Consider the following 25160-nt stretch of genomic DNA (forward strand, 5'->3'; position numbering starts at 1 on the left):
ACTAGTAGTATTGTGACTAGTAGTGCCGAAACTTGGTGGGTCGAGTCTCTTGTGCTCAGCCAACTACGACTGCCTCATTCGCAGGGAGTACCGCAAGGAGTCACTTTGAATGCCGATTTCCGTGGCCTTTCGCAATTGCACTAAACCAGGCTCTCTGCGCTTGCCGTAACGCGGACTCTACCATTGCTTTCTGAGGGGGGAATTGGAGGTAGCGAAAGAAGGAGATCGAAGCGTGTGTGTCGGGGGGGAAAAACCGGGCGATCAGGAGGACGGTTGTTTCACGGATCCCGTAACCAGCCCCTCCTACTCCCTTTTCCCCTCTCCCCGCCGCCCCTGTCCCGTCCTGGAGCGGCGGCGGCCTTGAGCTTTGCTGTGTTTGCGCGCCGTGGCAGGTGAGCGTCCGGCGCGCGGTCTCCCCGGGCTTCGCTCCCACCCCCCGTGTCTCCTGGGCCGGTGGCGGCGGCCGGCCGGGGAGGCGGCCTCGGCGCACAGTAATGGCAGCGCTGTGAGCAGGGGAACGCGAGCTGACAGCCGCCGCCGCCGCCGCCGCCGCCCACCTTCCTCGCCGGGGGCTTCGTCCTTCACTCCTTCGGGCTGTCTCCCCCTCCCCTTGTCCCCTGTCCCTTGTCCCGCTTCTGCAGAAGGTAACCCCGCTGAGGGTCGGGGAGCTGGGCTGCAGGCGCCGGGAAACTTCGCTTCCCGGTTAATGGGTGGCGGGGATGGGGCGGAGGAAAGGAGTTGGGGGCGGGGAGGGGGGAGGGGAAAGGGATGAAAGGGGGGAGGCTAGGGAAGATGGTGTCCTATAAGGGACCTCCGCTTCCCGGAGCGCTGACCCCTAAGCCCGGCCACCCCCTGGACTGGATCCCGGGCCTCCCCTACCCGGCCTTGGCCGCCCCTCCCTCGGCCCCATTTTCTTCCGAAGGAGGGAAGGTGAGAGTGCGTGTACTCTTCTGCTTGTTTACGAGCTCACACGGATACACAACTCTGTGTTTGGGGGTGTGGGGGGGGGCATCAGTCTCTTATATCCTTACCACGAGTATTTTCACTTTTGTTTCCGCAGACAGCGAAGATTGATAGCTGTGGGGAGGAGTATCCTATGTGCACGCCAGACCTGTCTCTACAGTTAGGGTCTGGTGAAATAAGATTCTTAGACTCCTCAGAGCATTTACACACTAGGGAGCCTGGACCATTACCTACAACCCCAGAGATACGTTCATGTAAATAAAATATCTCTAAATTGCAGACTGTTATTATTGTTAAATCATCTCCTTTCCCTCGGATATTACTATTACCAGTTGATGGGCAATATCGTAGAAGTTAAAGTTTTGGAGATAAGATATAAACTATTAACATTCACTGTAGCTGTTTTGACTTGACAGTATAAAAATCTTTGAACTAGGTCTGTTCCAAATGTACAAAGTAAAATATGAGAAATAATCACTTTGTTCTGATTGACTACTGACTACCTAGTAGAAATTTAAAAACACTCAAAGGGCAATACCCTACCCTTTAGAATCTCACATTCCTAAGACAGACAAATGAACAAATTGGTTATCCTTTGCCTCTTTTGCCCAAATACAGTGTTTGGAAGGCCCTTCCAAAAGAGTCCCAGATGAAATAACAGATGTACAGTGTTTTGAGTTATCCTTTTTTTCTTTTCAGATGCTGTTTATAACTTGGGGGAACATTTCTGCAGTGTGCATGCACGTAGTGTGTGAAAAATACCTTTTCTATGTATTTGAATGTTCAGATGCATCTGAAATAATCTTACTTCAGGCTCCATCCTCTGGTGATTTTCAGTGTTTTATGACTATTAAGATGGTTTATCCATGTCTTTAATCCTCAACAGTCTAGTCATTAAATTAAATGTTGTGGACCTTCTTTAGAGGTCCTTTTCACTTAAATATTAAGTACTTCGTTTGTATGTCAAGCATTATCACAGGCATTAGGGGATAGAGCAGTAAGCAAGAAGTGGAGTTTCTGCCCTCCTGGAGCTTCGATTCTGGTGTGGGAGAGAGAGACATAATACATAAGGAATAAAAATAATTTCAGAGAATCATTAAGTACTATGAAGGAAATAGGGAGTTGTGGTATTAAGACGGAGATGCTGTGGTCAGGAAAAAAACCGGTCTTAGGGGACCTTTGACCTGATAACTGAAAAGTCAGAAGGATTTAGCCTTTGGAAGTCTGAGGGGAGAGTATTCCTATCTGAGGGAACAGCACGTGGAAATTCTCAGAGATATCAAGCTTGGGGTCAGCAAACTGAAAGAAGCTCAGTGAAGGTGGACCCTACTGGGAAATGAGAGGTTAGGTCATAGCCAGGGGGCAGATCTTGTGAGGTCTTATTGTCCAAAGGAGTTTGGCCTTTATTCTTAAAGTACATTGAAAAGCTGTTGGAATTTTTGTCAAGATGGAAGTGATTTGCAATATGACTGGAGGAGGAGATTGAATAAAAGGAGAAGAGAAGCAGAGAGACCGAGAGAAGGCTGTGGTAGATTTGAATAGAATAGTGACTGGCGTGTTAGAGACAAGTTACAAAAGATTTTTGAGGTATATTTTGGAGCTAAATGTATTGATTGAACTTGTGGCTTGCATGAGAGTGTAGTTGCTTGGATCAGCAGTGACTCGGGTTTTGGGCTTCAGCTGGAGGCTGGTGATGCCATGTATTGAGATGAGAAGGTGGTGAGGGAAACATTGGATTGGACATGTTAAGTAAGACCTGTTAGATGTTCAAGTGAAGGTGAGAACATCTGTATACCCAGATTTGGATATACAAATCTGGAATTTAGTGGAGAGGTTAAGAAGTCATTCATTCAACAAATGTTTTTCAGGCACCAGCTATGGTCCTGGCAGTGGGGATATAGTAGTGCAAAAATAGACAAAAATCTCTGTCTTCACAGGACTTCAATTCTAGTGGGGAGAGAAAGAGATGGGGAGTCATCAGCACTTACTGGTTGGTTTATGTTTTGAAAAGAAACTACATTCATATGATTCAGAAAATGTTTGGTGGGGTTTAGAGAAATTTTTCCCTATTTCTTGTCTCCCTTCATCACCCAGTTTTTTTGGAGCCAAACAGGGTTCGTGTTTTCTTACATATCTTTCCAAAGATATATTTTATGAACATATAGGCAAATATTTATATATCCCTCTCCCCACTTTGCCAAAATGGTAGCATACTTCACTTGCTTTGACACCTTGTATTTTTTAGAGTATTAAATAGTATTTAAAAATTAATGAAACAGGATGAGACCACCTAAGGAAAAAATGTAGAAAGAATTTTAGAAGGCTCTGGAATACTGCAACATTTTGTAAGTTGGTCCCTGCTCTCTGAGTTTTGGACCTACAGATGTGAAGTTGTTTAAAGAGCCGTTACTTTTTGTGAGACTTTTTATAAAAGTTTGCTCTGTTTCTTTTGTGTTCACTTTATCTTCCTGTTCTCTTTATTGGCTGGAAAATATCTGTGATTGGGAGCAGTGTTTTCCTGTATATACTGTCAATTAAATTCAAGTAAATTAATGACAGGATCAGCCCTGGAATCTTAATATTGTGAAGACTTTTAACTGGCTATTGTTAAGTCTAGGAAAAAGAGGCAGAGATTTGGAATGTTAGGAGATTATAACAAGTTACTGATGTTTAAAATGTATGAGTGAATCCTCTGTCAGTAATCAGTTAATCACAATATCTGTTCAGAGCAATCTGGCTCTTTGCCTGGGTTTGAATCTTAGTAGTAATGTTTCTATTACATTGCAGATGTTAGTGTAAACCTTGTATTACTATCTTTAAGAATATGTAGAGTTGGGGCGCCTGGGTGGCTCATTCGGTTAAGCATCCGACTTTGGCTCAGGTCATGATCTCACGGTCTGTGAGTTCGAGCCCCGCGTCGGGCTCTGTGCTGACAGCTCAGAGCCTGGAGCCTGCTTCAGATTCTGTGTGTGTGTCTCTCTCTCTCTCTCTCTCTCTCTCTCTCTCTCTCTCTCTCTCTGCCTCTTCCCCATTCATGCTCTGTCTCTCTCTGTCTCAAAAATAAATAAACGTTAAAAAAAATTAAAAAAGAATATGTACAGTCATTCTGTTACTTTTTGTTTAGGAAGGCTTATTGGAGAACACTGCAGTTCTTTTGATCCTTAAAAGTTTTGAGACAATGAGTAGTGTTAAGATCATGATATTGCATCTGCTACACCTTTTGTGGTATGATTGAACTCTGTTGATTGACTTATGTGGAGTTGGGGAGATGGAATATTTTTTATTGAATGTCTAACACTTTATATATTGGTTGACATTTTGATTTCCTGTTAGGTGTCTTTAGCTACTTGCTATATAAATTTTAAATTTACCTGTTTTTTTTTTTCTGAGATTTTTCTTGATTTAAAAACCTAGTTCAGTTCAATTTTTGTGGTTATTTTTGCTATTCTCTTGTATTCTTTTTGCTAGAGATTAAAGTAAGCCAACTTATTTCTGCATTGGAGAAATATAATCTTTGATGGAAAATATTTAATGGTCCTTTTTGAAGTATTAGACACTAATTACTAGGTATAAGACTACCATGTGAAATATATGTAGTGAGTGTGTTAAGCTAACTTAAATTCTGTAAATGTGTAGGTGTTAATGTCCTATTTCAAGGTTTTAGTTATCTAAATGATTTTCATTTATATACTTTATGAATGATGTGACTAATTGTTATTTAATCATGGGATTATAACCTGATTGTGTCTGTGTCAGAGTTTTTTGATTATTGACGTTGACAGTTATCATTGTTTCTCTTACCAGCTGTAAGTTTCTTGAAGGCAACATCTCTAGCATCTGTAAATACATAATAAGTATCTATTAATACCTTAAGTCTTGTTTCAATGTAGGTTGCTTTTCTAATAATGAAATGTTGGATTTATGCTGTGTAAATACTTCTTGAATTTCTCAACTTTGTTTTAATTCAGTTGAAGGAGAACATAGAATACTTAAACATTTTTTTTTGTTAAATTTTGAAACATATACCCTTCGCCCAGGTGCCCTTTATCCAGCTTTCCCTAATGTTAATAACTTATGCAACTAGAGCACAGTGATTAAAGCCAGGAAGTCAACATTGGTACAATACTACTAACTACAGACCCTATTTGAATTTCACTAGTTTTTCCAATAGTATCCTTTTTCTGTTTCATAATTCAATTCAGAATCATACATTGCATTTAGTTGTTGTGTTTCCCTAGTCTCATACGATATGATCTTTTCTCAACTTTCATGACTTTCACACTTGTGATGAGTGTAGCCATTTATCTTGTAGAATTGTCTCTCAGTTTGCGTTTGTCTGATATTTCCTTGATTTATTGAAGTTATGCGTGTTTGGCAAAGATACTATAGAAGTAATGTTGAGTCCTGCACATCACAGAGTACAGGATGTCAGTATATCCTATTTGAGATGATGTTAATTCTTATATGGTTGAAGTCGTGTCTGTCATATTTCTCTCCTTGTAGAGTCACTATTTTTCCTTTTGTAATTATAAGATATCTTTGGGAGATTCTTTGAAAATGTGCAGATAATCCCTGTTCTTCTCAAACTTTTGCTCAGTCATTTCAGTATTCTTGGTAGATCTTTCCTGAAGCAATTATCATAGTGGTGTTTGCCTGATGGTGATTTTATTTTTCTCATTTCCTTCTATATTTCTTTGTTTGCCTTCTGTATTTATTTTTAAATATTTGTTTTCAAAAATTTAAAATTTATTTTAAAATATTGTTGTCCCTTCTACATTTATTTTTAAATTTTTGTTTCCAGCTTGATCCCCCCTCCTTTTTTTTTAATTTTAGAGAGTGGGATAGAGTGCACAAGTAGGGAGAGGGATAGAGGGACACAGAGAGAGAACCTTAAACAGGTTCCGTGCTCAGCATGGAGCCCGACATGGGGCTCAATCCTATGACCCTGGGATCATGACCTGAACCGAAATCAAAAGAGTTAGATGCTCAACCAACTGAGCCACCTATGTGTCCCCCTTCTACATTTATTAATTGGAATTCTTCTGTAAAGAAGAACTGCCCCTTCTCTTTATTTAGTAATTTGTTTATATCTGTACTAAGTCATAGATACTTATTTTATTCTGTGGTTTATAATCTAATGCTGTCATTATTTTGTTGCTCAGATTGGTCCAGCTGTGGCCTTCAGGTTGGCTCTTTGTCTTTTCGACATACTTCCATTTTCTTTTTTTTAAGAAAGCACTACTTTTCTGGCACCAAAAATTTTCCAGGTTCATCTTATATTTCTCTGCTGCAGCCCTAGAATCAATCACTTCTCCAAGGAGCTCTGGTTCCTTCTTGGAGAATGATACTTAGAAACCAAGATCTGGATGCTATGTGTGCTTATTACTGCTGAGGTGTCATTGCTCCTAGGCCCTCCCAGCAGAGCTAGAAATATATTTATGTATACACATTAATCCGTGTGTGCACAAACATCCATGTTTATTTCTGTACCTTTTTATTTGTATGTGTGTATGTATGTTGTATCAAAAACCATGAGTTCATACTGATAACTGATTCCAGTTAGACACTGTAGAGTTTATGTTAGCCATCCCCCTTTTTTACAACTATTTTCTGACATTGAGAAATAGAGCATACTTTTCTTACAGTCCTAATAATCACATAAGTAGTATGAAGTTACCAAAATAATGAATGTGACAAGAAAAAGATCCACAAATAGTCCTGAGCCTGAAGAAACATGTTAAACTATCTGTCAGAGTGTTTCTTTTATTTGGTAGAAGTCTATATGAACCAAAAATAATGACATTTTGTCTTCTAAATATTAGAAGTATTCCAAGTATTAGAACTTCTAAATATTGTCTTGATTACATTTAAATTTTTTTGGAGATCACTTTGCACTGAGATTCAGATACTTTCTTTTGCATCAGAACTTTGTTGTCCATATGATCTGGGTTTTAAGCATTTATAAGGACAGCATCTTTTTTAGGGGGGCACCTGGGTGGCTCAGTTGGTTAATGTCCAGCTCTTGATTTTGGCTCAGGTCATGATCGTGGTTTGTGGGATCAAGCCCCACGTCGTGCTGTACACTGATAGCACAGGACCTGCTTGGGATTCTCTCTCTCTCTCTCTCTCTCTCTCTCTCCACCCATCCCTTGCTCACATGCATGCTCTTTCCCTCTGGCTCTCAAAACAAATAAATGAAAAGGACAGTACCTGCTTTTGTATTTTTTTTATTGTGGTAAAACACACGTACCAAAATTTCCCATTTTAACCATTTTTAGTGTGTAGTTAGTTCGCTAACAGTAATTGTACTCACAATGTCTTCACAACCATCACCACTATGTATTTCCAAAACTTTTTCATTATCCCAAATAGAAACTGCAACCATTGAGCAATAGCTCCCCATTCCCTCCCCTGCCAGCACCTGGTAACCTCTAGTCTACTTTTTGTCTTATGAATGTGCCTCTTTTGGTAGCTTATGAGAGGAGGATCATACAGTATTTATTCTTTTGCATCTGGCTTATCTGACTTGACATACTGTTTGGGGGTTCATCCATGTTGTAACATGTATCAGAATTTACTCCTTTTTAATGAATGAATAATACTTCTTTCATGTGTATTGCAATTACTTATCTATTCTTCTGTTAATGGGCACTTGAGTTCTGTCCACCATTTGGCTATTGCGAATAATGCTGCAGTAAATGTTATAACACGAGTATCTTTTCCATTGCCTACTATTCAGTTCCTTTGGATGTGTACCTGGAAGAGCAGTTGATGCTCTTGTATGGTAATTCTGTATTTAGGTTTTTGAGGACCTGTTGAAATATTTTCCATGGTGGCTGCACCATTTTACAGTCCTACCAACATTGCACAAGGATTCCAATTTCTCCACATCCTTTCCAACATTAGTTATTTTTCATTTTTGGCTTGTTTGCTTGTTGTGATAATAGACATCATGTGAAGTGGTATCTTACTGTACTTTGGATTTACATTTCCCTAGTGACTTGTGATGTTGAACATCTTTTCATGTGCTTGTTGGGCATTTGTGTATGTTTGGAGAAACATCCAGGTTCTGTGCCCATTTAAAAATTTGTTGTTGTTAATGTGTTCTTTTATATACTCTGGATGTTAATCTCTTATCAGACATATAAGATGTAGATATTTTTTCTCATTTTGTGGATTCTTTTCACTCTCTTGATAGTGTCCTCTGGTGCATAAAGTTAAATTTTGATGAAGACCAGTTTATGTTTTCTTTTGTTTGTGTTTTTGGCATCATATACAAGAAATCATTGCTAAATCCAGTGTCACAAAGCTTTTCCCCTGTGTGTTCTTCTATGAGTTTTTGTTTTTTTGTGTGTTTTTGTTTTTTGAGAGAGGTAGTGAGCAAGAGAGAGGCAGAAGGAGAGAGAATCTTAGGCAGGCTCCATGCTTGGTGCCTGACACAAGGCTTGTATGTGACCGTGAGGTCATGACCTGAGCCCAAATCAGGAGTCTGACGCTTAACTGACTGAGCCACCCAAGCACTCCTGAGTTTTTGTTTTCGTTAACTATGGTTTTTTTAAAAATAAAATTTTTAAATGTTTTTTTATTTTTGAGAGAGAGAGAGAGACAGAGCGTGAGCGGGGTAGGGGCAGAGAGAGAGGGAGACACAGAATCCGAAGCAGGCTCCAGGCTCCGAACTGTCAGCACAGAGCCCGATGTGGGGCTTGAACCCACGGACCATGAGATCATGACCTGAGCCAAAGTTGGATGCTTAACTGACTGAGCCACCCAGGCACCCCTACCCCTGAGTTTTTTGTTTTTATATTTTTATATTTTATTTTATATTTTAAATATTAAATATTAATTTATATTTATTATATTTATTATATATTATATCTATTATGTTTTATATATTTTATATTCATCTTTTAAGTATATGTCTTTCATCTTTAAAAAAAATTTTTTAATGCTTTTATTTATTTTTGAGGGAGAGAGAGAGAGACAGAGTATGAATGGGGGAAGGGCAGAGGGAGAGGGAGACACAGAATCTGAAGCAGGTTCCAGGCTCTGAGCTGTCAGCACAGAGCCTGACACAGGGCTTGAACTCACGGACCGGGAGACCATGACCTCAGCTGAAGTCAGATGCTTAACTGACTGAGCCACCCAGGCGCCCCTGTTTTTCTTCCATCTTGAGTTAAGTTTTGCATATAATGTAAGTAAGGACAGGGTATTTTGTACGGATTTTCTGTAGATGGCTTTATGTTGGCACTTAGAGATCTCCAAACTTTGACTAGAGCTTGGAAGTTAAATTTTAGAGGGCTAAAAAAGCAGTTATGAAGAAGATAATTGAGGATTATGGAAATTGGCATTATGATGAAAGGAATTGTATTTTTTCTATCTGAAACCCGTAAACATTAAAATGAACTGCTTATGAGAAAAGTAGAATGAAAGAAAGTCTTTAATTGATAGTTTGGGAATAAAGTATGAGAAAGAGTAAAGGCATAAAGATCTCAGCAGTGATACAGTTTTGGTCTTCATTAGATTCAAAAGCATGGATGGAAAATTTAAATGATAGAAAAGAGTAGAAAACAATACTACCTGAACTTAGCAATGTCCAGCAAACTTGAAATGTATTTATAAATATTGCCTTGTAATACTGTTTTTATGTTATTTAAAAAGTTTTTTAATGTTTGTTTATTTTTGAGAGAGAGAGAAGGAGAGAGAGAGAGAATATGAGTGGGGGAGAGGCAGACAGCCAGGGAGATGCAGAATCCGAAGCAGGCTTCAGGCTCTGAGCTGTCAGCACAGAGCCTGATGCAGGTCTCAGACTCATGAACTACAAGAGCATGACCTGAGCCAAAGTCAGATGCTTAATCGACTCAGCCACCCAAGTGCCCCTATACTGTTTTTATGTTGTGCAGATGGAAAAAATGAAATAGTAACTAGTCTAGTATCACATTGCCATTGACAGAATAGTTTCTTGATTGACACCCTTTAATTTTTTTTTTAGATGTTTGTTTATTTTTCAGAGAGAGGGAGAGAAACAGTGACAAAGTCTCAAGCAGGCTCTGACATGGGACTCAATCTCATGAACCATGAGATCATGACCTGAGCCAAAATCAAAAATCGGCTGCTTAACTGACTGAGCCACCCAGGCACCCCCACACCCTTTCATTTTTGAGTCTAGTATTTTCCTTCCTTCTTTTCCTTCTTTCTTTCTCATGTTTTGTTGGTTTTTTAAAGTAAACTCTACTCTCAGTGTGGGGCTCAACCCACAAGAGTCAACCCTGAGATCAAGAGTCATATGCTCTACCAACTGAGCCACCCAGGAGCCCTTCTTTCTTATGTTTTGACATCTAGCAGAAACTTCCTCCACCACTCTGAGACATTTGACTTTTTAGGTGATACTTGCCTTCTTGTAGAAGGCTTAACTATCATCCATCCACTTGCTCCGAGCCAACTGTAGTTTCTAATAATAGCCATTTTGGGTTATTCTGAGGAATTAGATGATGTATAAAATGTATACAGCATCGTTTCTGGAACATATGCAGTCAATAAAGGTTTGCTATTATTATTGTTATTAACAAGCCTGTAGTTAGGTGTTACGATGGTGGTAAAGAATGGGCAAAGTACATCCTGCTTAGTGTCCCCCTATGGGAAAATTGGTGTCATTATGGTGTCATTTATTTTTACAACTTGCTATGTTGGATTGTCTTTATTCTTTTACCTTAAGGGACACTTAAGGGAAAGAATGGAATGGTAAGAGGTTGTGTTGTTCAAGCTGTGTTGGGGATTTTATTTTTTAAAATTTTTTTTTTCAACGTTTATTTATTTTTGGGACAGAGAGAGACAGAGCATGAACGGGGAGGGGCAGAGAGAGAGGGAGACACAGAATCGGAAACAGGTTCCAGGCTCTGAGCCATCAGCCCAGAGCCCGACGCGGGGCTCGAACTCACGGACCGCGAGATCGTGACCTGGCTGAAGTCGGACGCTTAACCGACTGCGCCACCCAGGCGCCCCTGTGTTGGGGATTTTAAACAGGAGGTGGTGGTCAGCGAAGCTGATGTGTATCTGCCATAGCTGTATCACCTTTTCTTTCTTTTTTTGTTTTAAGTTTATTTATTTTCGAGGGGGGAGGGGCAGAGAGAGAGGAGAGAGAGAGACTCCCAAACAGACTCTGTGCTTATAGCCCATCTCATGAACTGTGAGATCATGACCTAAGCCAAAATTAAGAGGTGGATGCTCAACTGAGACACCCAAGCGCCCCTGTATCACTTTTTTCTTATTCTCCCATGTCTGTGTCTTCTATAGCTGTGCCAGAACTTAAGTGGGAATTAATATACAGGAGCTTGCAAGTACATTAATTTGTCTGGAAAAAAGGACCAGTTGAGAAATAGTGATAAATAAAGTTGGTAAGAATTGGAAGGTGAAGCAAGGACTCTGAATTTTAGTACAGCCAATAATAAACCAGTAGCAACTGTTCAGAATGTGATTCCTCTCCTCCATAAAAGTCATGTAACCCATAACAAACAAAAAACTCGGCTAAAGCAAATTACTATTAATCCTTGTATTTGTGAAAAAAATTTAAGTCCAATATTTTAAAATAGATATGATTTATCTTTCAAAAGAATAGGATAACAAATACTGCAAGTCTTTGGGTAGTGTAAAGACAGGGTGATTAGGGTAATCCTTTTCAATGTTTGGGTAGGAGATCAGGCCTAGGAAAAATTGTGCTCTGGATGTTGCAATTATTTGTGAAAATGCTGGCTGGTAATGGCTTTGTCTAGTATGCATGCCAGTTTGAGCTTGCCTATCCATGAGGGAGTTAGATTCACATTCTGTAACTCATTTGAGATAGGTATATGAGAATGTTTTTGTTTTTTCTTTTAAGGCTGGTTGATGTCTTAAAGTCCTTGCCTAAATTATTAAGAAAAGAAAAAAGTGAGAAAGCAAGTAAAAAGGACATTAAACTTCATGCTGATAAGAGCGATGTGAAACTTGAAAAAAAGTACAGTCTATACTGACTTGTGGGAGAATTTCAAGTTCATTGAGGAAAGAAGGGTCTTTAATTCTGGTCAGGTGGATTTACTTTGGAAGCACTTGCCTTCTATAACTTATTTATTGTAGCATAAATATATCCCTTTCTCCCCACTGTCCTCCTCTTTTTTTTTTTTTTTATTTGAGACTTATGGGTTTTCTTCCTGCAATCTACATTTTGCCAACCAAGATTGATGAGAGACTACTGTATTTCTCTTTTTTTTCCCCCACTTCCTCCTTTTTTTTTTTTTTTTTGAACATACAGAAATGACCGTTGTAGAGTACTTAGAGCTCTGTGGATCAAATCTTATTGCAACAAAAAGCATTGTACGGAATGTCTCCAAACAATAAAGATATCTCTTCGCTCTATCTAATGGCTCTCTCATTTGAATAGAGTAAGAAGAAATTGTTTAGATGAATCTTGGAGCTTATTTTTAAATGAAACAACAGTAGTGTTTTTAGTCAGTGTGTAGTAGAGGTAGCATTTCTTATGGAAATGGAAAATATTCCAAAGTTAATAATGCTCTGTATTAGGCTTTAAAGTATTTTCTTTCAATTTATATTAATTATAATTAGCTATATTCTAATTATATTAATTCAAATATAACCTGCTGTAAGCCCGCTGAATGTCATTTAAAAAACTAATTATGGGGACGCGAGGGTGTCTCAGTCTGTTAAGCTTTTGACTTCAGCTCAGGTCATGATCTCACTGTTAGTGGGTTCGTGCCCCTCATCGGGCTCTGTGCTGAGAGTTCAGAGCCTATAACCTGCTTTGGGTTCTGTGTCTCCATCTCTCTGCCCCTCCCCCATTCTTGCTCTGTCTCTCTCTGTCTCTCTCTCAAAAATAAACATTAAAAACTTAAAAACAAATTATGGGAACGTCTGGGTGCCTCAGTTGGTTAAGAATCTGACTCTTGATCTGAACTCATGTGTTGATACGTTGTGAGTTCAAGCCCCACATTGGGTTCTACACTGAGCATAAAGCTTACCGAAAAAAAATTATGTGGTATATTGACTTACCTGAAATTAATTTAGGCCCCAGTATTATATCTTATTGGTAATTTTTGGAATAGTCAAATTTTTGCCTGTATTTCAATACTGAAATAAAAAGTCATCATTTGGTAGTTTTGTTTTTTACTAAAAAGAGAACCACAATATTAAGTGTTTAGCTATTTACATTATTGATGAATCCTACTTTTGGAAGTCAGCTGAAATGTGGCACACTAAAGCATTTATCAATAGTTAAGCTACAGTCACCTTCATCAAGATGTTAAACATGGTTATACATTTTACTAAAATAGTTTATACTTCAAATAAAATATTTATCCAGTTATGTACCAACCTCAGTTCTATACTTAAAATTCAATGTTTTGAGATTCTGTTAACTGCTTTACCTGCTGAAATGTAATTATCCAAATTAGTTCTTTATATGAAAAATGTCTAAGTGAAGAACAATATTGATTCAAATTAAAATCCATCTGATCTTGGCAAAGTTATATCTTTTTTTAAATTTCTGTTATTATTAGTAAATTTGTTTTTAAAACATTTTTAGGGATAGGAATTTTGTCAGGCAATGTTACCACATCATAGTTTGGGCAGTAACATGTTCTTTTGGAGCTCTCTTTCAGCCTCAGAAACCTAAAACTTACTGGAAAGTTAAGATTCTCAGGAGAAAGGAAAGGCTAGTGACAGGTCACCTTTTAGTGTTCTGAGGAGTGAAGTATGTGTAGTAAGGAGAAAAACTTAAAATTTGAGATTTTAGAACAGTTCTGTCAGAAATCTAGATAGCCTATCTATGTGATTTTCCTGATTATTTCTTTATTCTCTTTATCTTAGGTTGCCTAGCTATTCTCTTAGAACTGGTAACTGATTAAAAAATTTTTGTTTTCAGAATATTAGTAAAATATTTACCAAATTTTCTGGGAAGGATGTCAGAGTATCAAATTAAGACAGCACAGAGTTTTATTTTTTGTTAAACAGTAAAATATTTGATACATACTAAAGATTTTAAGTTAGAGTCTTTTAAGAATTTTAAGCAGAGGGTATGAAATGATAAGATTTGCATTTTAGAAAGCTTACATTGGCCATGATATGTGGCATGTACCAAGGCGTCAAAAAAGGACATAGGCAGGTCACTTAGGCAACTATGGCAGTAGCCAGGTAAGAGGTGGTGGTTTGGATTAAGGTGTTATCAGTGGGAATGGGAAGAAGCGGATGAATGCAAGAGTGGTTAGAAGATAGAGTTGGAATAACTTATTGATTGGATTGATTTGTAAAGAACAGTAAGAGAGAAATCAAGAATGACTAATAAAATTTCTGGCTTGATGAATTCAGTGAATGAGGATATCATTTACTGAGATGTGGAATATTGCAGAAGAATGGACATCTTGAGTTTGAGGGGTCAAGTTTATGGAAGTGTAATTTACACCTAGAAAAATTTACCCTAAAAAATTCTTTGAATTTTGATAATTTTATATGGTCATGTAACTACCATCATAGTTAATATCACCCCAAAAGTTTCCTATTGCTCTTTTGTAGTCTTTACTGAGCCTTTGACATCAGTGATCTGATGTATGTCTCTCTATTTTTGCCTTTCCCAGAATGTCATGTAAAGTGAATCCTACAATAGGTAGTCTAATGAATCTCTTCTTTGGCTTAGCTAATGCTTTTGAGAATCAATCATCTGTTCTCATCCATATATCAGTAATTTGTTCCTTTTTTTGCTGAATAGTATACCACAGTGTGGATGCACCACATTTTGTTTTTTCTTTCACCAGTTGATGGACATTTGGGTTGTTTCCAGTTTGGGGCAGTTATGAATTAAAGTGCTCTAAAAATTTGTGTTTAGGCTTTTTTATAAATGTCTACCTTTATTTCTAATACTCAGGAATGGGATTACTAGGTCAAGTGAAAAGATACATGTTTAAGAGAAGCTGCCTAGTGGTTATTTCATGTTAAATTTCCACTTGCACAAATGAGAGTTTCTGTTGCTCCACATCCTCATCAGCATTTGATTCTGTCAGGTTTTTTGACCCATGCCAATAGGTGTATAGTGGTATCTTGTTGAGGTTTTAATATGCAGTTTTCTAATGACTAATGATGTTGAATTTCTTTTATGTTCTCATTTGCCATCAGTATTTCTGAACTCTTTGGGTCTTTTCGCTATTAATTAGATTGTATGTGTTCTTATTAATTGAGTTTGAGAGTTCTTTACATAGACTTCTTTGAGAGTTCTGGATACTAGTCGTGCGTGTGTGTGTGTGTGTGTGTATGTGTGTGTGTATCTGTCCTATGCCAGGTATGTCTTAAAATATTTTCTCCCAGGCTGCAGCTTTTCGTTTTCTTTTCATTCATTTTTTTTTTCTGTTGAGGTATAATTGCCGTATAACATATTAGTTTCAGGTTTACAGCATAATGATTCAATATTTGTATATATTGCCAGATGATCACCACAGTATGTCTAGTTAACATCAGTTATCATACATAGTTATAAAACATTTTTTTCTTGCGATGAAAACTTTTAAGATTTACTCTCTTAACAACTTTCAGATATGTAACATGGTATTATTAACTGTGGTCTTCATGTTGTACATCATATCCCCAGGACTTGTTTATTTTAATACTGGAAGTTTATACCTTTTGACCACCTTCACCCATTTTGCTCACCCTTCACTCCCCATGTTTGGCAGCCACCAGTCTGTTCTCTGTATATGTGAGTTTGTGTTATTGTTTTGTTCCATAATATCTTAGCATTGTTTTTTCTATTTCTGTGGGAAAAAAAATGCCATTGGAATTTTGATAGGGATTGCATCGACTTGGTAGATTGCATTAGATAGTATGGACATTTTAACATGGAGTGTCTTTAGCATGGAATATCTTTTCATTTGTTTTCTTTAGTTTTTCCTTCAGTGTCTTATGGTTTTTAGTGTACAGGTCTTCCACCTCTGATTAAATTTACTCCAAAGTTTTTTTTTTTTTGGTGCAATTGTAAATGGGATTGTTTTCTTCATTTCTATTTCTGATAGTTATTAGTGTATAGAAATAAAACTTTTTTTTTTTTTTTTTTTTTTTTTTTTTTTATTTTAAAGAGGGCACATGAGCTGGGGAGAGAGGGACAGAGGGAGAGAGAGAATCTTAATCAGGCTCCACGCTCAGTGCAGAGCCCAGTGCGGGGCTCAATCCCACGACCCTGGTATCAAGACTCGAGCTGAAATCAAGAGTTGACTGCTCAACTGACTGAGCCACCAGGTGCCCCAATGCAACAGATTTTTATACACTGATTTTGTGTCCTACAACACGACATCGTTGATATGATTCAGGCTTTTTGTGTCCTAACTAGGAAGTCTTAATCCTTTGTTTACATTTTAATGTAATGCACCTATATTGCCCCCAAATTCTCCACCAGAGCTGCCAGCTTCTTTCTGTGTCCAAACATAGCACCTAATGAGAGTGAGGGTGTGGAGGGAAGGGCCCAGGCTAAATATGGCCCAGGAGCCAAATCTTTCCCTCTCCCTGTTTTTCATAAGTAAAGTTTTATTGGCGTACAAACATGCTCATTCATTTACTTGTTTTCTGTGGCTGCTTTTGTGCTGCAGTGGCAGAATTGAGTAGTTGTAACAGAGACTGAATGGTTCTCAAAGTCTACAATATTAACTTTCTACTTTTTTTACAAGAAAAGTTTGTTTGACACCTGAGATAGTCTGTTAGTTCCTGCTTCTCCTTTTCTTGGGGATAACACTCCTGGAGCCCTTTGTTCTTCTGTGTCTATCTGGACAGATTGTTTTTATTTTTTTATTAAAAAAAATTTTTTTTAATGTTCATTTATTTTTCAGAGAGAGGGAAAGAGAGAGGGAGACACAGAATCTGAAGCAGGCTCCAGGCTCTGAGCTGTCAGCACAGAGCCTGACATGGGGCTTGAATTCATGAACCATGACCTGAGCCAAAGTGGGAGGCTTAACCAACTGAGTCACCTAGGTGCCCCTGGGCAGATTGTTTTTAAAATCTGCATAGGTGCTATTCTGAAAAATTCCTGTTCCTTTCTCCTTTGTTAGATCCCTCTCTTTCTGGGATCCCAAGTCTTTTTTTTCGTTTGTTTCATTTCCTCCTGATAGAATATATTTTTTATTTTCCTACAAAAAGAGACTGGATGGGAAGTAAATTGATATCACTCTTGATAGAGAATCCTAGGTGGTTAGTTTATTTTCCCTGAGAATTTTGAAAACATTGCTTTATATTACTTTCCAGCTTCCAGCGTTGCTATCAATAAATCTAAAGACTTTCCAACTTAGGGTTTGTTGTAACCTGTTCTTCTTTTCTGAAAACTTGGAATCTTTTCTTCATCCCCAGTCTTTTATTTATTTATTTTATTATTTTTTTTTTTAATTTTTTTTTTTTCAACGTTTATTTATTTTTGGGACAGAGGCAGAGCATGAAGGGGGGAGGGGCAGAGAGAGAGGGAGACACAGAATCGGAAACAGGCCCCAGGCTCCGAGCCATCAGCCCAGAGCCCGACGCGGGGCTCGAACTCACGGACCGCGAGATCATGACCTGGCTGAAGTCGGACGCTTAACCGACTGCGCCACCCAGGCGCCCCATCCCCAGTCTTTTAATATGTCAAAGAGAGGTGCCTCTTTTTTATTTTTAAAACTAAATATTCTGGGTATTGTGTTGATCTTTTTTAGATGGAAAACTCCTGTTCTTCATTCTAGGATATTTTTTTCTCTGATGATTGCCTCTCATTCTGATTTTCTTAGATGCATACTGATTGCATGTTGGACCACTTAGATTAATATCTTTTTTCTTTTTTAAGTATTCTTATTTCTTTTATGTGCTCCCCTACCCCATGTTTATGAAACTATTAATGCTGTTGAGGAGGAGGATTTTTACCTTTTTCCTTTGGAAAATTGCAAATATATACCAAAAAAATAGTAAAATAAACCCTCAGGTACTTGTCACTCATTCTCAACAATTATTAATTCATAAGCAAGCTATTAATTTTGAAGCATATCTCAGAATTTCATTACATTCATACATATTTTGGAATATGACCCTAATAGATAAGGACTTTCATTAAAAAAATTATCATTATAAAGACTATAAAAATTAATTTTTTAAGGTCATCAGATATCCCATCATTGTCTAAGTTTTCAGGGGTATCATAATTTAATGTAAAAGACCTCAAATCTGCACCCAAACAAAGTCATTCATACTGTGATTGATTAATGTGCTTTTTAGTCTTAGTTAAATTCCCCCTCCATATATCTCTCCCTCTCTCTTTTTCTCTTCTCTTTTACCTGTGTGCATAGTTTATTGAAGAAATCTGATTATCCAGTAGTTTCCTACAGTCTGGATTTACTGACTTGCAGGTTGAAGGTTAGTAATGCTTGAATATATAACATATATAGCATAGAAGGCATTCTGAAGACTGCCTTTATGACCAACTTCATTCTCTTAGTATAATGGTTTTGAGGTTAATCCATTTTGTAACATCTATCAATACTTCTTTTTCTTGTATTGAGGAAGAATGATCCATTTTATGTATATAATGTATTTTATCCATTTAAGTATTGATAGATATTTGAGTTATGAATAATTATGAATTTCTGCCTTTATGAATAATGTTGCTGTGAACATATGTGTACAAGTTTTTGTGTGGCCATGTTTTCTTTTGGGTATATATGTAGGAGTGGAATTTCTGGATCATATAACTATAATTATGTAAATAATTTTTGTAATTGTTTAATATACTATTTTTTTAAATTTTAACGTTTATTTTTGGGACAGAGAGAGACAGAGCTTGAACAGGGGAGGGTCAGGGAGAGGGAGACACAGAATCTGAAACAGGCTCCAGGCTCTGAGCCGTCAGCACAGAGCCTGACGCGGGGCTCGAACTCACGAGATCGCAAGATCATGACCTGAGCTGAAGTTGGCCACTTAACCGACTGAGCTACCCAGGCGCCCCAAATTTACTATTGATAATACATATTAAGAAGTGGTTCTCTGAGAAAATCTAGTCTATAAGTTGTTTTCAAATGCAATGAAAAGTTTACAGATACTATAATTAATACTGATGATGTTATTTAGAAATAAAATGACACATGAATTTTTTTTGTTTTTTTGTTTGTTTTGTTTGTTTTTTTATTTGGAGCCTGTGATTTGTTTTTAGGGCTCATAATACTCCTGGGCCTTAGGCATGGTACCTATGTACTGCCTAAGTGTTGCAAATCCTAACATTGCATGAGTGGAACTCAGAAGAAAGCTAAAGTGGTAATGTGACACTTGAACTTTGTGGATACTCAGTGGGACATAATCTGAGTGGGGATGGAAATGGTCCTGGCAGGCTGTCAGGCATAGGACCTTGGTGTGGTCCCTAGTAGAGCACAGGGGTGAAGAAGACTCTTACTTGTTTTTATGAGTTACCAGACAGCTTGGAAGATGTAGGAGAATAGTGCAGTGATTGTGGCCCTGTTTCTTTATTTGCTCTATAGTATTCTTACATAAATTCTTAATGAATAAATTATCATGTAAGCAATTCAGATAAAACAAAAGAACTTGGATTTTTTTTAGTTATGTGAGCTTTCTATTGCACAAGCAGAGAATTTAGTAGACAGTTTTAGCATACTTTCAGCTATTGGTTCATGAATTTCTAGTATGTTTCACTAGGCTGGTGTTTTTTTCACCTTGACCTCTGTCTAAGTATGGATTATCACTGCCCATGATCCCACTTTACCATAAATCTGTTGGCCTCAGAAGAGAAGTCAAAGGCACTATGATTCATTTGAATCAAAACTTGAATGAAGCCAAAAGGCAATCTATGCAACCATTAAAATAATTTACAAGCAGTGGATAGTATGTCCCATTTTTATAAGGGAAGAAAACTGTTATGAAGGGAACATGACAACTTTTTGATATACAGTTGGAAAATAGGCCCTACCCTCAGGAAATACTCAGATAATTACAGTTCAGGTTGGTTAATACTCTAATAGAAATAAGCATAGAATTCTCATGTAATACATAAGATAGGGCACCTAACCTGGTTTAAATGGGCCCAAGAAAGTTTTTTAAAGGCAGATATACTGAACCAAGGCTATATAGTATTGGTAGGAGTTAGGTGAATGGGTAGAAAGAGGGAGGAAGAAGAAGAATTTTAGGTATAGAAAACAAAATGTAAAGGCTGGTTATATGAATCAGCCTGTTGTGTTCAGTGACCTCTAAGCAGAGAGAAATTACTGGATTGTGATGTTAAGTAAGGGAGTCCCATGAGAAGAGGAACCTGGAGAGAGGCTTTAGTCTAAGGTCAAATCATAGAATCATGTTGTCAATGAGCTTAAACTTAGTGCTATCTATAGTGGGAAATATCAAGCGGCTGTAAGTACAAGAGTGATGTCAACTTTTTGGTTTAGGTAGGTAATTTGTCTTTGAGTGTCAGTTCTGAGATTCTGACCTTGAAGGTCATGAATTTAAATTTTTTTATGTTTATTTTTGTGAGAGCACATGCGCATGTGCGTGCGCAAGTGGGGATGGGGCAGAGAGAGAGGGAGACACAGAATCTGATGCAGGCTCCACATCTGAGCTGTCAGCACAGACCATGAAATCATGACCTGAGCCTAAGTCAGACGTCCAACTCAACTGAGCCACCCAGGTGCCCTGAAGGTCATGAATTTTATTTATTGACCACTGTATATACTCAGAGGCTAGAATGGTACCTGGCAAGTATTTAAGTATTCACCAAAGATGCTAGTTAGGCAGTATAGTTGCATATAGCAGTTAAGAGCATGGGATCCAACACAGGTCTGAATCCTCCTGATGCCACCATTAAGTAGTACTGTGACCTTAAGTGGGTTTCTTAGCCTTAATCACCCTGACTCACTTTTCTTATCTGGAAAATGGAGGAAAGAGTTGGACCTACCTAATCAGATGATTCGGAGAATTGAATGAGTTTATGTAAACCACTTGGAGTAGTGTTTGGCTCATAGTAAGTACCATATAAATATTAAGTTATTATTTATTTGGTGAATGAGATTTTAATACAAACTAGAGTTGGTAAGGCTCTGATCCCAGAGCATTTATAGGGTTACACAGGAATGGATGGATTTAAGAAATATTCAGGAACACAGTCGGATAGGATGTGGTAAATAAGAGTGGCAAGGAGTTAAGGTTAATTCCCTGATGTAAAGCTAGAGATTTAGGTTCTCCCCGCCCTCCCATTTCTCCCCTACCCCTTCCCAGCACACACACACACACACACACACACACACACACACACACACACACACACACTCCCTCCCTCCCTCTCACTCTCACAGATTACTGTTTATCCATTCTGGTTAGTACCAGAAGTTTAAATAAAGCCCAGTGGTTAGTCTTTGGTATGTTGATTCAGTGTGACATATCCTCTTGAATTTTGTTTGGTTTCTTACTGATTCCTTTTCTTTCTCTTCCTCGAAGTCTCTTGGACTCCTTGGATTCTTCTCAGAACAAGTGTAAGAAGGGCTTAGGGCCATCTCCGGTTGTGTACCTACTTTCCTCCCCTTGTCTTCTCTTCCTTTTCTTTATGCTTCTTCCCCTCCTCCCCATTGATTTCCTACTCCTACAGTGGGAGATAAGAGAAAGGGTTTCCTCCTTAGTTGGCCCTCGCCTACAGACTAGCTTGGTGTTCACAGTTCCAGTCATAATGGAAAACTTTAGGGAGTGTGTTAAAACACGTGTCAGAAAAGTATTCCCTTCAGCAATTAAATTTAACTTTAAAAGAGGTCTCTTTTAATTCTGTTTTTCTGATGTGATATTGAGAAGCGTTTGGAATCTACCACTTGAGCCAGCTACCCTTAGGATCCTTCTGTTACAGAAACCAGCTAACTTGTAGAGTATAGCTTGTCTCGGAGGCAAAAGGAATCTTTTAGCTTGCTGCTAGGCAGGTCAGGGTCACCTGAACCAGAGGTTCCATGCTAGAGCTGTGCTTTCATTAGGAGAATTGGACTGGATACTCCGAGAGTCTAAGATGGAGCCTCAGCTCTCTGCTGCGGCCCTGCTAGTCTTTGAAATCTATACATTTTTTGAAAAATCTTTAAGTTCATGTAAATTTTGCGTTCTACTCTACAATTCATTTGTTTTGATAGAAATGGAAATTTCCTCCCCTAATTTTTTGCCTAAACTAGTGCTCTGGGAAAATAAACCCTTTTACTTTCTTGTGTCTTCTCATATTCCCCCACATACTACCTCATTCCCCAGTTTAAGAAGCACATACGAGGATTTAGAGCCAAAACCTTTTTATTAAGTGTCTCTTGCATATTTCTCATGATGAGTTTCTCATGAGGAGTTGGCGTTTCGGCTAATACAGTCCGGCCTTTTTTTCCTCAACACATTAAGTGAGGCTTCTAAATCTTCGGAACAACATTCTTGGTCATAAACAGTTTGTAGTAAAAGCTTTCCATTTCCCAGAGTTTGTAATGAATGTAAATATTCTACGTAATTCCTCATCTGGGTAGTCATGAAAAGATAGTAGCCAGTGTTTATTGTCTTTTTACTATGTGCTAGGTTCTCATCCCTTTTGTCTATCATGCTCTTGAATTATGCGATGCTTTGAAAACAATTAACTTGTCTGTAGAATTCATGCTAACATTACTATTGTTTTTAATTAACAGATTTCAACACTAAACTTGCACAATGTCTTTGAAACCAAGAGTAGTAGATTTTGATGAGACATGGAACAAACTTTTAACGACAATCAAAGCTGTTGTCATGTTGGAATACGTTGAAAGAGCAACATGGAACGATCGCTTCTCGTATCCTTTAGTGGCATTGATAAATGTTCTTGTATTGATAGTGATATTGTATCAATAACTGTATCAGTGAACGTTGATAAATGTCCTAAAATTGACAAACTTGTTGAAAAGTGAGAACAGGTTTATGCTTTTGTGACTACTTTCAAATGTATTGTTTACATTTCTAAGTTCATCACCTGTATGTGGCAGTCAGCATTCTGATAACATTTCATTTAACAAATACTTATTGAGCACTTATGTATATGGCAGGTATGCTTGAGACTTTGGGAACACAGTTGTAAGACACAAACCACTTTCCCTTCACTCTACTAAGGGAAACAGACAATAAACAGGTATTAAAATAATCTAATGCCAGTGCTTCTACTAACAGGTAGTAATAAATATTGTGGAGAAAAATCAAGCAGGGTAAGGCCATGGAGAATGATTAGAGTATGGCAGCTCTTTTAGATGGGATAGTCTTGGAAGGCCTCTCTGAGGATAGTGATATTTGAACTAGACTAAAGTGAGGGAGCAAGTCATACAGATACCTGGGAGAAGAGTGTTCTAGGTAGTGAATGGCAAGTTTGATGACTTGACAGTTAGAAATATGTTTCTTAATTGGTTTGTTTACATTTATGAATTACCAGTTTTATATGAAAATACAAATTTGTGGTTTCCCTAGAACAATCTGAACCCTGATGTTCTGCATTGCTACATGACAGCTATCTTTTTTTCTTTTTAAAAATATATACATAATATATATTACTTACAAATATATATAAAATTACTATTCTACCTCAGCACTTGGGGTATAAACTCTGGCACCAAGAAAAAACTCTAAAATATTAAAATACTGCAGCTTCTTGGTATTTGGAAGGTTTAAGGGGTCTCTAGGAACCCTTGGCCACAGGTATCTGGGGCAAAGTTGTGGATGGCAGTCTCACCAACTATACGCAGTGTCTTCCAGGGCCCAAGGCTGGGTGAGCATGGGGGCAACATACGTACTTTGGAACATATTTACTGTCAGACTCCTGAACTGCTTCAGTCTTTTATCATAGGAAACCCCACACATGTCATGTCTCAGGGTAAAGAAAAGGGATCGGGTTGAGATCTGGTTGTCTCTGGGTCCAAATGGCATGGCAGTAACCCAGGGCCCTGAAGGAGGCCTTGACGACTGGGTGGATACTGTAAAAACCAGATTCTTTCCCCAGAAAGGGAAATTGAAATGTGAAGGTATTAACCAGAATGTGTGTGGAGGTTCAGAGTTCTCAAACTCTATGCTGCCCTCTCTAGCTGTCTTCTGGGTCTGAGGGGTGGCTACCCTCTCTATGTAGGCATACATTCTTTAGAAAAGCTTGGATTTTATAACAGTGATTCAACTTGTTCTCAGTGCCTAACTCAGTTTTTATATTAAGCTGAATATTGATACAAGAACAGCGAAGTTCTTTTAGACCAGTAGCAAACCATTTCTTTCATTACAGTTGTAGTCGTTAGTAAGAAACATTTGTTAGGCTACCTATGTTCTAGGCACTAAGATAAATAAAATGATGGTAATGTTCCTGGGAGCTTTCATAGTTTGCAAAGATGTTTTTATATTACTTGGTACCTCAAACAAGACTGTCAGATTGTGGGGCGGATATAATTATTGTCTTTATGTAACAGATGAGGAAATTGATATTCAGAGATTAAAGGACTTGCCCAGACTCATGCAGGTAGTAATTGAATGAGCACAGACTTGAATATGAGATTTTCAGCATCTAATTCCTATGCTTGCCAGTGTATCTAGAGGATAATTGATATAGATTCTGCCTTTGAAGAACTTACTATTGAATTAATTTTTTCGTAGAACATCATGGATTGGTTTTGGGTGGGAATCTTTTTTTTTTCTTTTTTGCGTAGGATCTTAATAAAATGGAACAAGTGTTAAAGGCCACTTGGGTGTTAATGAGATTTCATTAGATGAGTACATAGGTAGTTTTAGGGCTATTTCAACTAAAATAATAAACAGAGAAGGGAGTTGGTCTTAGAAATACCCAACTTCTCTGGAAAGTGCCCGTCCAGTCATTATTATTTCTAAGATGTTTATTGTGTGATTCATCCAGTTATTCTTGACCTGTGTGTGAATTTTCTTCTCCCTTTACAGAAAGCTGCAGAAATGGTAAAGTTAAGAATGGAATTTCTTACTTTAAATTTTATTTTGGAAAATAAGGACTGTGTTACTAATTGTTTTGAAGTAAAATTCTCACCTTTTCCCTATTATTTTTGCTTAAGAATATAAGGTGACTTCTGACCCTCAGATTTCTTAGGTATAAATCTTAGAGGCTGTAAAACTTTAATCTTTTGAAAATGGAAAGCCTCCCCCAACTTGTGTTATCACTATGTGTGATAGTACGTGATTTAAAAAAAAATTTTTTTTAATGT

At 37.9% G+C, this 25160-nt stretch overlaps 1 protein-coding gene across 4 annotated transcripts in view; it reads left to right on the top strand.

The window, feature by feature from the left end:
- Positions 1-232: 232 nt before the first annotated feature.
- CUL2 (cullin 2) overlaps positions 233-25160 on the top strand; it is a 105374-nt gene continuing 80446 nt past the window's right edge. Inside the window, exons 1-3 of one of the 4 annotated variants that reach the window (XM_040450959.1) lie at positions 465-644; positions 1061-1217; positions 22620-22760. In XM_040450959.1, the coding sequence (XP_040306893.1) occupies positions 22642-22760 (119 nt within the window). In that variant the 5' untranslated portion in view covers positions 465-644; positions 1061-1217; positions 22620-22641. Of the gene's footprint in view, positions 393-464; positions 645-1060; positions 1218-1662; positions 1790-22619; positions 22761-25160 lie in introns of those variants that run through there. The other 3 variants (XM_040450961.1, XM_040450962.1, XM_040450958.1) reach the window with 3 other exon arrangements.

Source organism: Herpailurus yagouaroundi, unplaced genomic scaffold (assembly GCF_014898765.1).
Source record: "Herpailurus yagouaroundi ecotype Mexico unplaced genomic scaffold, PumYag 203, whole genome shotgun sequence".
Taxonomy (NCBI): domain Eukaryota; kingdom Metazoa; phylum Chordata; class Mammalia; order Carnivora; family Felidae; genus Herpailurus; species Herpailurus yagouaroundi.